This window comes from Dendrobium catenatum, unplaced genomic scaffold (assembly GCF_001605985.2).
Source record: "Dendrobium catenatum unplaced genomic scaffold, ASM160598v2 fragScaff_scaffold_1272, whole genome shotgun sequence".
NCBI classification, from domain to species: Eukaryota; Viridiplantae; Streptophyta; class Magnoliopsida; order Asparagales; family Orchidaceae; genus Dendrobium; species Dendrobium catenatum.
Genome location: NW_021319734.1, coordinates 517867 through 533547, shown reverse-complemented (window position 1 = coordinate 533547; position 15681 = coordinate 517867). Strand labels below are relative to the sequence as shown.

Below are 15681 nucleotides of genomic sequence, written 5' to 3'. Positions count from 1 at the left end.
TTGTTATAATTAGTGCACAATATTATCAATGAAGTGATAAAGATGGTTTACCAATTAGACTTGTAACGACTCTAAAAATATCACTATGAAGTGATTAAGATAGTTTACCAATTACATTTTTATTTATATTGATCTAATTACAATGTGCTATATTAGTAAATTTAAAGATTGGATATTAAATAGCTGAATAAAATATACCTCTAAGTCTCTCCAAAAATTATGAAACATAATAAAATTAATAAGGAATGGATAGACCTAGGGGTGTCAAAATCTAACCCGAACCGAACCCGACACAAAAAAATCTGGATTCGGGTTAACCCGTTTGCCATACAAGTCGAGTTCGGGCTCAAGATTTCTACCCATTTCTATAAACAGGTCTAGTTAGGGTTGACCCGCCAACTCGAAATTAACCCGCCAACCCAAAATTTCAACCAGTTTGCCATATGTTCGTCGGTTCGCATAGGGTTCTCCGTCCCCGCATGCGGCAGCGGGCAGCCGGTCCTCGTGGCACATTGGCCCTCACACCCACTGACCAACGGTCAAGCCGGACCAATCGGTCCTTTGGGCCTTCGCGGACCTTGCCCATGGCGCGCCTTTGCAGACTTCGCCCAAGTCGCACCACGTAGAGAGCTGGCCATGCTGGCCTTAGGCATACCACATGTTCGCCCGACTCGCACCACATCCACATGTTGGCCTCATGCCTTGCACCCATGGTCAAGCTGGACCTATCGCGCGTCCCCTCGAGTCATAGTGTCGCACCACGCACTGGCCTTGGCATTGCAACCTCCGGGGTTGCATTTTAAGAACGGGTCGTGAGTCGGTCGGGTAAACCTGGTAACCCTCGCGAGTCAGGTCCGGGTTGCTAAACCCAACCAATTTGTAAAAACGGATCAGATTTGGATTGACCCATTTATGACCAGGTCGAATCGGATTCGACCCGAACCCGATCCGTCGATCCGAACTTGATCGATCGTCACGAATTGACACCCATAAATAGGCCCTCACCTAGCATATATAACTCATTAATTTTTCGTCCTCCCCTCCCATGCCTTCGATCTTTGCTTCGTCCTCCGTTTCTTTACCTTTCTTTGTTCCTTAACGTGTTTAATCTGGATTCGTTTCATTTTTTTTGCATTTTAATTGATAATTGAAATTGTCGTGGATGGAAACGCAGAAAAGCAATACAGATTGCCTCTACTTTTTGGCTTCTCCCCTCACCTGCAAGAAGGTTTTTGCTATGTATCCCCTTTCTCACCCAAGAAATTTTCCATTTTCAGCGGTTTCAACATCACGAGTAGGCCAATTAGGTTTTTTTTTTTCTCTCCCCGTTTTCTCGTTTTTGATTGATTGGTTCTCTTATCTTTCACGGATTTTGCTCGTGCAACTGGAAATGTTAAGATCTAAGTTGTTTTGAGGTGGAACCTGATGCTATGGAGCGGGCCTTTTTTATATTTGTGCTCCGGTTCATCCTTGTGGTTATAGGGCTGGGATTTTCTTTCTCCTGTAGGGTTATTCCCTCAAAATTTTGAATAAAAAAATTATATATATATATATATATATATATTGCCAGCCAAGAGAAATACTGATTTTGTGATTGTTTTACTGTTTTCATGCCTAAAAACTTTGCTTTGACTGGTTTTGCTTTTGTACTTGTTGATGGAGCCATGCCATTATCTTCTTTTTACTTGTATAACCATGCTGGTTCAAATTCATTTTGTATCATGTGCCATTTATTTTTTGACTGCTGATGTATATTCTTTCAATAAAATGTCTAAATTCTTTCAATATGCGTATTTGCGTACATGCATCCCTCATTAAAGGACTATTTAGTTGTTAACATCTATTTTATAAGGTGATGGCGTGATGCTATTAGTAAATGATAGTTTTTTTTTTGTTCTGACATCTTTATATATGAAATACGAAATTGATGTTTCAGTTTTCTGAAGTAGATGCAAAATTGCGCAACACCTAGTTGTTCCCATGTATTTTTGATACCCATTTTTCAACGATATGTTTGAATAGTGTGGATTGCAATTTTTTTAGTTTTTGGTAAAACTAAAAGGTGCTAAACTGATGAGAATAAAATTGAATTGTTTAATGTATTGTATTATTTCTTTCAGTACACTTTTTACACACTCATCTTTTGAAGCATGGATGACCATGTATGCAATAAACATTTCAATATGTGTATGTGAATGCATGCGGATCTAGTTTTTTTTTTTTTAATTTCTGCCACTCTTTTCATTTTTCTTGATTTGTTTTCATCCTTTTTCTTTTGTTTTAGGGGAGTGAATGTGAGTATCGTCACAATGATAGTGCAAGACTTAATCCAAGAGATTGCTGGTATTGGTTGAGTGGCAGTTGCCATAATCCCAACTGTGCTTTTCGACATCCCGTGAGTTCTTTTTTTGTACAAATACTTTTTGATTATTTGAATCGATACATGGATATATATTCTGTCATGTTTTCTGTTGCATCAAATCTTAATAAGATTTTCATATTTTATGGAAAAAAGGCATCTTATGATTGACGAGTTTCTTGTTATAATTGCTATTACCTCTCAACTGTTTGTATTGGGTACTTCTCTGTGTTTTTTTCTCTTTTTTCTTTCTCTCTTTAAGAAAGAAGATTCACTTTCATTTTAGTTGTTTATGCATATACATCCTTATATTTAAAATAAGCTTTCTTGGAATCCGGGCATTCTTATAGCAGACTTTTTGTCATATAAAATGCTGCAAATTGTCATATTTTTCCTGTTGTTGATAAGACTAAAGGAGTTGAAGGTAAACTTGAATTTTGGAGGTCAACATTAGAGTCTAAAGGTTTTCGCTTGAGTAGATCTAAAACTAAATATATGGAGAGTAATTTTAGTAGTAATAGATCTAGTGAGAGAATTGTGACTTTGGACGATTAAGTCATTGATAAGAGTATATATTTTAGATATCTTTGATGTATTGTTCAGAGTGATAGTGCAATAGATGGGGATATTTAGACACCGCTAGGATCCCTCACGAAAAGAAAAACTTCAACAATTTCAATTCAAATTATGCATTAAAAAAAAGCCCTAAGGATAGACTTAAATAACCTCTCTTAATCTTCCCTTCTAAAACAACCCTCTTGCCTAATAAATTTCTCTCCTATTCAAAATTCAATTAGGAGATTCTTTCCTAATTGCTCCGCTCCTCACATAAGTTATTAGATATCTATTGGGCCCCACCAAATCAGTTGAGTTAGAGGATTGAACTCCCGCCGAATCTCCTTGGACAGGGGATTGCTGGACTGGCCGGTTTAGGCTTCGTTTGGGACGGATGCAGTTGTCGGTAAAGTAGGTTGTGAAGTTGTTGTCCAGAAAGCTACTTTATAAAGTTGTTGTAAAAAAATCAATAAAATTTGTTTGGGTAGTAAAACTGCCAAGCTGCTGTATAACAATAAATTACCTTGATACCCTTCTATATATTAGCATGAAATTTTTTTATTAAATATAAATATTTTTAAATTTATATGATAACAAACTAAAAATTCTAAATTCAAGTCAAATATTTATTTTTATTTTTTAAAATTTAATAATTTTTTTAATTTTTTTTTTCAAATCAAAGCATGAAAATTTTAAAAAAATATATCAAGAAAATACATAAATAGAATATGTGTGCATCAATTTTTTTATGAAATATGCAATAGCTGCTGCTGTTGCTGCTCCCCTTCTCACTCTCGCCGGTGCAAAGAAAATCCCTCCCATACAGCCGTAGAACTCCAAGCACCTCCGGCCTCGGCTGCCCAACCTCAATAGTTCCGTCGAGCATCGTTTAGCCATTTTAGCTCAAAATCCCTATTAAATCCCACAATTCAATGGCACAAATACAGGAGAGAAAATGCCGGTAGCTCACTTTCACTAAAGATGGGAGGAGAGGGCGAAAGAGAAAGCTAGCGGCTCCAATCTCCAGATCCTTCCAAATTGATTTCTTTCATTCCAAAAGATTAAAAAAAAAAAAAACGCACGCATTGAACTTGAGACCGATTGATTTTCTTTTACAATGAAATATGGTAGAACTCTGGATTGAAGGAAAAAATAAAGGAAAGAAGCGACCACGGGAACAAACTCACTAGAGAACCGTTGCAGGTTGGAGGATTTCTGACGAGGAAGAGGATCGAGAAAACCATCTATCAGCACTTTGTTCTTGGATTTGGTAATGCCTTCTTCTGACCTCTCCCAGTTCTCAGAACTCCCGCCACCACTGCTACTCGAAAGCTCTTCCTCCGGCTTCACCTTTGCTCCGCCTCCGGCCATCCTAATCCTAGCTTCCCCGGAAAATTTGAGAAAGCCAATGGGTTTTACGGTGGAAGAAGTGCCGAACTTCACGGTGGAAGAAGAAGATGCGGTGTATTTCGCAAGGCATTTGCGTCTTTTTCTTACCCTCAAACAGCGAAAGCAGGAGCCTACTTCAGGACAGAAAAAGTAGCCGCGAGACGCAAAAAATTTGAGAACGGAGCACGACCTCGTCTCCCCAAACCCCAACTCGGTTGCGTTTCCTACTGTACAGCAGCGAAAACGGCGTCCCAAACGCACCCTTAGACGTTCCCGTGCCCACTCCGGGCGGGATATGGAGAAAGTCTTCGTATCAATGCTCCCCCCCTCCCAAAGTTCCATCTTGTCCTAGGTGGAATGAAGGGAATTGTTGTTGAGTAAGCTGGTAAGACTCCCATGTAGCCTCATGCTATGCTAGATCTTTCCATTTGATTAGCACTTCTTGTGCCCCTGTCTCCCCTCTGCACACATCCTTTACTTCCATAGTTTCCAAAATGACCTCTATGCCCTCTATCAAGGTTGGGGGTAGAGATGATGATGCATGCTCTTTTATTGTCTTCCTCAGCTGTGAGACATGAAAGACTGGGTGCAAAGATGATGAAGGCGATAGCCTCAGTTGATAGGCTCTCCAAATACGCTCCACAACCTCATAAGGCATAAAGTTTTGCGGGGATAATTTCTCATTCCTCTTTTTGGCTAGTGTTTTTTGTTTGTAGGGCCTTAGTTTTAAGTAAGCCCTATCTTCTGTTTCAAAGTTTACTTCTCTCTTGTGCTCATTAACCTTCCTTTTTATGATCTGTTGGGCTCTCAACAAATGTCCCTTTTGCTTAGGTAATACCTTGTCCTAAGTACTGCGCGACGCTGAGCACAGGTGTATTGTTCTGCCTATCAGATGGGGTGGATCTCTCCCATAGAGAATCCTGAAGGGAGTGGTCTTTGTTGTTGAATGTTACGAGATATTGTACCAATATTCTACACACGTAATCCACCTTGCCCAACTTTTCAGTGTGTCTGATACAAAGCATCTCAAATAGGTCTCTATGCTTCTATTGATTAGTTCTGTCTGGCCATATGTCTGGGGATGGTATGTTGTGTTTCTTTTCAGAATTGCCTCCTGCAAACGAAACAACTCCTTCCAAAAGAAGCTTTCGAACACTTATCCCTATCTGACACAATGGATTCTAGATATCCATGCAGGCGTACCATCTCTCGTATAAAAATAGTATCCATAAGGACCGCATTGTACAAGTGCTTAAGAGGGATTAAGTGTGCATACTTGCTCAAACGATCCACCACTACTAGTATCACTGAAAAAATCTCTCCGAAGCGGTAACCCCTCAATAAAATCCATCATCACTTCCTCCCACACTCTCTCCGATAGGGCTAGAGGCTATAGTAACCTTGCTAGTGTCATGGTTATGTACTTGTGTCTTTGGCACACATCACATCTAGCTACCCAGTCATCTACATCGTGGCTCATCCCCTCCCAGTATAATTTTGTTTACAATCAAATGTATGTTTTCTGAGCTCCTGAATGTCCTCCAATGACACTTTCGTGAAACTCCTGTAACAGATTGGGAATGTATCCTGATCCTCTCGGTCTAGCGAATGCCCCCTAACATAGCAGCTGGACTCCTCTCAATGTGCATCCAAGTTTTGTAGCAAATTAAATTTTATCTTCCTCAGTCCTTCATCCTGTTCATTCTTTTATTTCAAAGCTTCTCAATTTAGGATCATGGGTACTGACAAAGCTGCCATCTGAGGCTCTTCGTCTTTTTGCAACAATGTGTATGCTGCTTTATTTTTTAAGCACCGTTGATGCTCCTCCGTGGTCATCCGGTGTTCCAACAAATACTTTAGGCTCCTTTGATCTGTCCCAACTAGGAAATGGCTCCCTAACAAATAGGGTCACTATTTTTGAATAGCCAAGATAATAACCATCATCTCCCTCTCGTACACTGATTTGAGTCTCTCCTTGACTATGAGCACCTGATTGAAATAGGCGATAGGTCACTTATCCTGCATGAGCACTACCCCAATCCACATCCTAATGCATCTTTCTCCATCACAAATGGCTTGCTGAAGTCGGGAATTGCTAATACCAGTACATTGACCACCATTGATGCTCCTCCGTGGTCATCAGTTGTTCCAACAAATACTTTAGGCTCTTTTGATATGTCCTGACTAGGAATGTCTCCCGAACAAATATGGTCACTATTTTTGAATAGCCTAGATAATAACCATCATCTCCCTCTCGTACACTGACTTGAGTCTCTCCCTGCTATGAGCACCTGATTGAAATAGGCGATAGGTCGCTTATCCTGCATGAGCACTACCCCAGTTCACATCCTAATGCATCTTTCTCCATCATAAATGGCTTGTTGAAGTCGAGAATTGCTAATACCGGTACATTGATCATCACCTTTTCCAGTTGCTCGAAAGCTAATACCGGTACATTGATCATCACCTTTTCCAGTTGCCCCCCCCCCCCCACACACACACACGCACACTTGAAACTGTACTTCTTTAGATGCTTAGTCAGTAGCCTTGCTAATGTTCGATACCCTAGTATAAAACTTCAGTAGTACTCGGTGTGGCCTAAGAACTCTTTCAGCTCCCTCAGGTTCTTATATTAAGGTTAATCCAACATAGCCTTAATCTTGGTATGGTCCATTGCTACCCCTTCTTTTCTCACAACATATGCCAAATACTCCATCTATGGTTGTGCAAATGAACATTTCTTCAAGTTGGCATATTACTGGTGCTTTTTCAATGTCTCCAGTACCGTCTTCAGATGACCCATATGCTATGCCTCCATACGACTGTAGATCATAATGTCATAAAAAAATTTCAAGATAAACTTTCTAAGGTAGGGCTAAAAAACTCAATTTACGAGAGACTGAAAGTGGCTGGGGCATTGATGAGGTTGAAAGGTATCACGAAAAACTCGTAGTGAACCTCCTGAGTCCTAAAAGCTATCTTGTGTACATCTCTTAGCTTCATTCTGATCTGGTGGTATCTTGACTTCAAGTTAATCTTTGATCCAACAATTCATCGATTACAGGGATATGAAACTTGTCCAACACAATTTCTTGTTCAGGGCACTGTAATCCACGCAATACCTCCAACTACCATCCTTCTTTCTTACTAGTAGCACGGGACTAGAAAAAGAACTAACACTGGGACTGATAATTCTTGGCACAAGCATCTCCCTGATGAGCTTCTTGATCTCGTCCTTCTACATTTGTGGGTACTGATATTGTTTGACACTAATAGGCGACGCTCCCTCCGTTAAGGTACTGGCGTGCTCATGCTCCTGAGGTGGCGATAACCCGTTAGGTCTGCTGAATGACTTTAGAAAATTGCTGCAGAAGCTGTTGTACATAATTAGGGACCTCCATCAGCTTTGACTCTCGGAAGTCCTATAGGCTCTTCAGCTCCACCAAGTAGCCTAGCCTTGCTCCTTATATCGCCTTGACCATAGTTTTGTGCGAAATCATAAATTTGAACAGACTGGCATCTCCCCGTAGCACCATCTTTTTTCCCTCTACATGAATCTCCATTCAGAGATTTTCAATCCACCTTCATTTCCTGATCGTCTGTAACCACTTCATCCCTAAGATCACATCAGTGCTACCCAAATCCAAGGGAAGAAAATCCTCCACTATCTGTATACCCTGGAGTTTCAACACCAACCTCCTACAAATCTCTCTACTCCTCTCTACCTTCCTGTTCCCATCATGACTCCAAAGTTCCCTATATCCACCAACTTTATTCCCAACTAATCCATGATCGGATTGGAGATGAAGTTATGAGTAGCCCCGCTATCCACCAAGACCACCATTAACTGCTCCTATGGTTTAAAATTGCGTAAATAAGCCTCGAGGCATTTTTCGTCCATGAGGTTACGACTCGAGGCGGTGCGAGGCGTAAGCCTCACGGATGCAGAATTGCATAAATAAGAATTTAAAGATTTTAGCAGCTAAATAATAGCAAGATTTTATCATACAATAAAAACATCAAAATGACATGTGAAATTAGTGGAAAGTAAGAAAATAGATGCAATAAAATTATATCCCAAGGTACAAAACCACAAAATATTATTCTATCAAAACTCCAAAAGTACAAAGAATATATAAAATCTAATCATGTCCCATCACTAAATGGGTTTTCAAGGGAATCTATATCTCCAATTGTATTTATGAGCGTAATATCTTCATCATCTTCAATTTGACTCATTTTTTTCTTCCCTGTTCAATAAGAATGGTCATTATCATTTTAATTGCCCAATTGATATAAATATAATGTAATACTAGCATATAAGAAGATGTGAAATACCTTTATTTGATTGTTGTGCTGCAGAACTAGTTGATGTGTGTGGTGTGGTAGTTGTGGATGTGCCCACTTGATCTGCTTCGCCCCTCAAGACATTCACACTTAGATCCTCTAGTTGCAGGTATGATAATGGCAAATCTGTCTCATCATCTATGAACCACTCATTATCAGATGCCACATCATCATACACTAACGGGTCCTCATCATCCTTCAACCCCTTGTTCCTCAACCTCCTTTCTCTCAATCTCTTGTTGTGCATAATATACACAAGCGAGTTCATTCTAAGTGTTGAAAACCGATTTCTTCTCTTTGTTTGCACTTGACTATATGTATTCCAGTTTCGCGCACACGCAGAAGAAGAATAAGTGAGGCCCAAAATTATAATAGCAAAACTCTGTAACTTAGGGGTGGAATCATCAAATTGGATCCACCATTCAACTATTTTCAAAAAAAAGAAAAAAAAGAAAATCAGAAGTCAGAATATATTAAAGTGTTATGCATATACAAAAATAAGTATACCTGGAGATCGTTTGACAATAATTGATTTTGCTGCTTGTAAACCAAAAAATCCCTTCCTATTCTGAAATAAAACAAGTAAATCTGCAAGCTCCATAACGGTCTGGTCCGGTATTAGTCATTCCATGCAGTGATACAAGCTAAGCTTCACCTCCGGGTTTGAGGAATTCCTCTATGAATATTGAAATTGAGGATTGAGATAATATGCCGCTGCATGTAGATGACGGTGTAACTGGACCTCCCACCTAGCATCAATGATACCCTTAATCTCTCTATAACTTACCTCCTCTCCTCCCAAGTTTTGTCAACTCCTTCGCCTCGTCCATAGCATTATAAATAAAACCCATGGCTGGTTTTTTCTTGGCATCCACTAAACGTTGAACTTGAACCAAGGGTCTCGTGCTCAATATGGCATAGATCATAGTAGCCCAAAATTTATCATTTAGAATTAGCCTTCTTATTTCCTTCCCATCAATTTTCTTCCCCCACGTAGAATTAAGCCATTGTGTTGATGTAAACATTGCTTCAAGAGGTTGTCTCACATCCAATAGGCTCTGCAGTGTCAAATAAGATGTGGCAAACCTGTAGAATAAATTTGCATTTGGAAGTGAAAATGATTTGCAGTGAACAAATGTAATAACAAATCTAGTGGTTGCAGGGCGAATGATTTCCTTCTTTGAAAATTTTCTCATTAATGCTAAAACCCATGAGTGGTTGTATATGAACTTAGTGATCTTCTTAGCCCTAGAAAGAGCGCTCTTGTGTTGAGGTAAATCAAGCTCCTGCTTTTTATGTCAGACCATCCATCTGACATAATGGTAACACCAGTCTCAATCCATGTCCGTTTAATCTCATCAATGCTTTGCTTTGTGTTCTGCAGCTCCTTCAAAATTCGTTCTCAACTCGTACATGAAAGGTGCTTTCAACTCTCTCGCATACAATCCTACAGATCGCAGCATATTGAAGTAGGACGGCGATGTCGCAACATTAAATGGTATGGCATTCTAAAAAAAAAATCTACCAATATCCATGCAAACCTGTCGTCGACCCTCTCTGGTACCAGCAACAGGCATCATCTGTGCTTGTCCTCTATCCTCTCCTAGATTAGTCATATACTGGTCCATAGGTCCCCGTACACCTCTATTATGTATAGTGGAGGAAGAACCCTTTCCACTCTCGCTTCCGAAGTAAGCACTATGTTTGACCCTTTCATCAAATTGCTCCTTTTGTAAATGTTTGGCCGTCATACTCTTTTTCATATAAGCTGTGATTTCCTCCTTCACATTATTCGGAACATTCACACAATGTGCTACATTTTTATGTCAGTCAAATAAGTGTTCCTTCATACGAGTTACTCCTCCCTTCATCACCTTATCACAAAAATTGCATTTTAAATACACATGTCTTCTCGCCGCTTCCTACATCAATTTGCACGCTATATTTTCAAGAAGGGTCACGCCGCAATGACGTATTTGCCTTTTCCATGCCTCTAACCATGTTTCCTAATGCAAAAATCCGAAAACAAACAAAAAAATTAAAAAAATCAAAATCCTAAGATTTTCTTTCACTTGAAAAATCTTTGGTTGAACTTAAAAAAATTACCTAAAATCGGTTGTGGACTCCTAGAGGGCGGCCGAACACTTCAAGATGGCCGGAGTGAGGCGGCGCCGGCGGGAGAGGAGGCGGGAAGGGAGGCCGAGTGGCGTGTGAACGAACTTAGGGCCTGCGGCTTTTCTTCTGCTCGGGTTCGGGTATGGCTGATAGGGGAGGGGAGGAATGAAGTATTATTTCATTGAGACTTAAGTGAGTGGGTCCCAAAATTAAAGGCGTGCGCCTCAAGCTGAATTGCGCAATTTATCCTCAGAGGCGTGCTTCACAGTACACGAGGCGTACGCTTCATGAAGACCCAAAAAGGCTTAAGCAATGAGGCGATTTTGCCCAGAATTGTGCAGAGGCGTGCCTCTCATTGTCCAATTTTAAACTATGACTGCTCCCCAATTTGTCCCCTCACTTTCATGGTGTGATTTGGAGTAAATTCCATCACAGAATTTAGGGACACTTCAGCCACATCAAAGTGTAGATGATCTCTTCCTTCTTGTGCTTCCTTCACCTGGTACTCGCTGTCAGTCTCTTCCTCCTCACAAACCAGAAGGACATGGAGTGTGCGATCCTTATACTGATGGCTCGATGCATACTTCTCATAACAACAAAAATACAAACATCTAGCTTTCTTGTTCTACACCTCTGCCTCTGTTAGATGCTTGAAATTGGCCCTGGGGCGAACTCCCCTACTATTCTTTTATGGTTCCTCCTGCTGAAATGATACTGTTTGGGTCCTTAGCACCAATGAAGTTGAGATTCTGTAAGAGCCTCCCGCAACCCTGCTTTTACCGCTTCTCTCCATTTGCCTTCGATTATCTGCTATCTATGCTAGCTCAATCGTCTCCTTCAACCCCCTCGGCTTCAACAATCGAATGTTCTCTCATATGTCGGGCTTGAGGCCCTTCATGAAATTTTCCTCCAATACTGCTTATGAAGTTTCCATCAACTTCCCTGACAACAACTTAAACCTCTCCCTGTACTCCATGATAGTTCCCTCCTATGTCAAGGTAAGGAATTGCTTGTGTAGGTCTCCTTCCCGAATGGTTCGGAAACTTCCCAACAGGCAATCCTTAAGCTCCTCCCTCCTCCCATGAACGAATCAAGTATCTAGCCTCTTTTCATTGGAACCAAGCGAGAGCTTCCCCTCTAGACAAAATCTTGCAACTTTAAGCTTCTTCTATTCTCTTAACCCATTAACCGCAAAATACCTCTCATTCGGTATATTCACCTATGGGTATCCTCCCCTTCGAACACCAACATCTTCAACTTCCTCACCTTTGCTTCAACCCAACTTCCTCTCCCATGGATAGTTCCCCCCGTGTATCAATCCCGCATTTCTGTCATTGCCTCCCATGACCCAATCCCCATGGCTCGGCTTGTCCACCTCCATCTTCAGTTGTTCAGTCCCCTTGCCCAAACAAACCCCCATAATGGTCGGTTGCCCTACCAGCTCCTCCATAAATCCCAAAATAGAACACTCTTTCTGCTGTCCCTTCATCTGGAAATCTTGATCTTCCCCTTCTCGGAGCCCAGGGAGGTGGTTCTTGATGGAAGAAACTAGCCTCGTCGAACTCATTGATTAGGCCAAGGGAACCCTAGTCAAATCGTGTTGAGGGTTGGCAATCGGAACCGCCGGTGGTGCTTTGGATTTCATCTCCATGAGTTGCTTTATCATCTCTTCTATCCCTCTCAGTCGGCTCTCCATCCGATTTTCCAGAGTTGAAAACCTTTCCTCCTTCTCGGATTTGATTTGCTTCACTTCCCCTTCCAATGTATCAACCTTCTTTGCTATCATTCACGGATTCAATGTTCGAAACCGCAAAAAACAGCAAAAAATCAGTGCCTATGGTCTTCAAATAACAAAAATCAACAGGGAGGAAGTACACAACAGAAATCAGCGAAGAGAATTATGATTTTGGTCAAGGACACAGTTCTGATACCAATTTGATGTGCCTTGATATCAAAAACAACAATAAACTCCAAGAAATTCAACACAAAAATAGATTTTTATTGATAGGAAATCAAATACGAACATTGCAAGATACAATGGTCCTAAAAATAAATAGGCTTGGGTGAGAAGATCCTCCTCTCAATTCAAATTTTAGATAAAAAATAAATTAAGCTCTAAGCATAGACTTAAATAAGCTCTCTTAATCTTCCCTCATAAAACAACCCTCTTGGCTAATAAATTTCTCTACCCTATTTGAAATTCAATTAGGAGATTCTTTTCTAATTTCTCCCCACCTCACAGAATTTATTAGATCTTTGTTGGGCCCCACCCAATCAACCGAATCAGAGAATTGAACTCCCGTCAAATCTCCTTGGGCGGGAGACTGCTGGATCGGTCGGTCCAACTGTTCCCCTACCCGCTCCATGACGGATACGAAGAAAGCATCCATATCAGAGTGTGTTGGGTCTTATTTTTATAAATAAAGTTGATTCACAAGAGTTTGTGATATATAGAGGAATTTAATTAATTTGTCATACATTAAAATTATGGGAGAGTGTAGTTGGACATGTGTTACGACTTACGATGTTATACCAATGGTTCTCAAAATCAGTTTGGATTCATGTTAAGGTCTACTATGGAAGCTATACATTAGTTAAGAGGTTTTATAGTGAAGATGGAGAGACTAAGGAGGATTTACCTATGATTTTAATTCATTTAGAGAAAACATATAATGAAGTTCCTAAAAAGTTTCTCTAGAGAGTTCTTGAAAAGAAATAAGTTAATAATGCTTATATTCAAGTCATTAAGGATATATATATATATACATGAGTTGTAACTGGTGTTCAAACATAAGGTGGTTTGACAAAGTAATTTCCTATTTCAATTGGATCACATCAAGGATCAGCTTTAAGCCCATATCTTTTTTTACTTTAGTCAAGGATGTTATTAGACATTTACAATTGGATGTACCCTGGTGTGTGTTTTTTTGCTGATGATATTCTTTTTTGTTGAAAATACTGTAGAGACAGTTGAAGGAAAACTTGAATTATGGAAGTAAATCTTAGAATGTAGAGATTTTCATTTGAGTAGATCTAAAACCAATTACTTGGAGTGTAATTTTAATCGTAATAGCTAGCGAGGGGATTATGACTTTGGGCAATCAAGTCATTAAAAAAAGTATTTGGTTTAGATATATTAGGCCTATTGTCAAAGAGATTGGGAAAAAGATGGGGATATTATTAGTAGAATTCAAGTTGGATGGTTGGAGTGGAGGAATGCATCTGGTCTATTGTGTGGTAGAAAAATACTTCTCAAACGTAAGGGAAAGTTCTATAAGATGGTGGTGAGACCTACAATGCTTTATGGCACAAAATGTTGCCTATTAAAAGAGAAGCCATAACTTAAGTTTTGCAAAGATGAGGATGCTAAGGTGAATGAGTGATTTTACACTCAGAGACAAAATGTGAAATGAATATACACGTGTAAAGGTTGGAGTAACTATAGTGGAAGATAAGATTAGTGAGTCACCTTAGATGGTTGGTCACATAAAACATTGTCCTTCCAATGACTTGGTTAGGAGAGTGGATGTATTAGATCTGGCATATGTTAAGAAAGATAGACGTAGATCTAAAAAAACTTGATTAGAAAGTATTATAATTAATCTATTTTTTAATTTGATTTAAATGAGAGTTTGACTCTTAATCAAACATAATGGAGAAAAAAAGATTTATATAGTCAATCCCATGCAGTAGGGACAAAGGCATACTGTTTTGTTGTTTTTATTGATGGTGGATTCTATTGATGTTTAATGCATGGACATGACATACTTATTTGTAATGACTCGTGGATTATTTTATAGGATGCATGATATGTATATTAGATTAGCTAAATGAATATTATAAGCTTAATTCTTCTTAATCAAAATTTTCTAAGTTTTGTGAATAGATGTGGAACTTTAGCCACTTTTCTCCAAGGCTCATCGAGATTTTAACTTTGTGTTGTTTCAATTTTAGGAGGTGTGCGCTATGGTTATTGCATATTTAGTATGTTTTTTTTTGTCGCATTTGTTATATTCTTGTTACTTCAAAATTAGGTTCTAGATACTATTGACATTTGAATTTGACGATTATGTAGATTTAAATTTGGCTGATCTTATGCCAATCATACTTCTAACATAGAAATCAAGAGTTTATAATTAGATAATTTGAGCATGTAATTGAATTTTTTTAATGAAATAAAATTTTGTTTCCAGTTTTAATCTTGCTGTGTAAGTTGTATGTGTGATTTTTTCGAGTGTAGTATAGATGCAACTATCTAATTTTGGAGAATTTATCTCCTTGTGTTGATTTGAGGTTTGGATTTTCCGCTTCGTTAAATACTTTCCTTAATCTAATTTCTTCTACATATCTGCTATTGGCTTGCTAGTATTTCTAATTTTGTTCAAATTCGTTGCAGGATTTTATAATTGCTTTGGATAGATTGCAATTGCTCTTTGATTTTGGATGAGTATAATTTTTTGATTTCTTTGGATTCATTTGACCATTAAATTATCATTTGGGTTCAAATTCTTGTATTTTTTTGTGTTGCACTTAAGGAAAACAAATTTTTGAATAGTTGGTGGATCTTAATTTAAGAATCCTAAGTTTTCATGTGCAATCTTCATACTTTTACATCATTCTAATTGCATCAGAAAACTCTAACTCTAAGCATCATGCCTCATGAAATCAAGGTTCTGCTCTAGTGTGGAGGATTTGGTGGAAGAACATAAATGCATCATATTCATGTTGAAGAAAATCTATTTTGGTCATGCTTATAAACTTTATCAAGCAAAACTTAATCTTAATTGTATCCCAAAGTATTTGATTGCAACCAAAGAATGATTTTATTAAACTTATCATGTGGCACCAAGGTGAAATGACACTTCTGTAGAAGCTCTATTCTTCTCCACCCATGAAAATTCTGCCCCTTCTCTCTC

At 39.0% G+C, this 15681-nt stretch overlaps 1 protein-coding gene across 2 annotated transcripts in view; it reads left to right on the top strand.

Moving 5' to 3' along the window:
- The first annotated feature begins 1046 nt into the window (after positions 1-1046).
- LOC110113068 (zinc finger CCCH domain-containing protein 34) overlaps positions 1047-15681 on the top strand; it is a 43621-nt gene continuing 28986 nt past the window's right edge. The window contains exons 1-2 of one of the 2 annotated variants that reach the window (XM_020845491.2): positions 1047-1228; positions 2285-2395. In XM_020845491.2, the coding sequence (XP_020701150.1) occupies positions 1163-1228; positions 2285-2395 (177 nt within the window). In that variant the 5' untranslated portion in view covers positions 1047-1162. The remainder of the gene's footprint in view (positions 1229-2284; positions 2396-15681) is intronic. The other variant, XM_020845493.2, reaches the window with a different exon arrangement.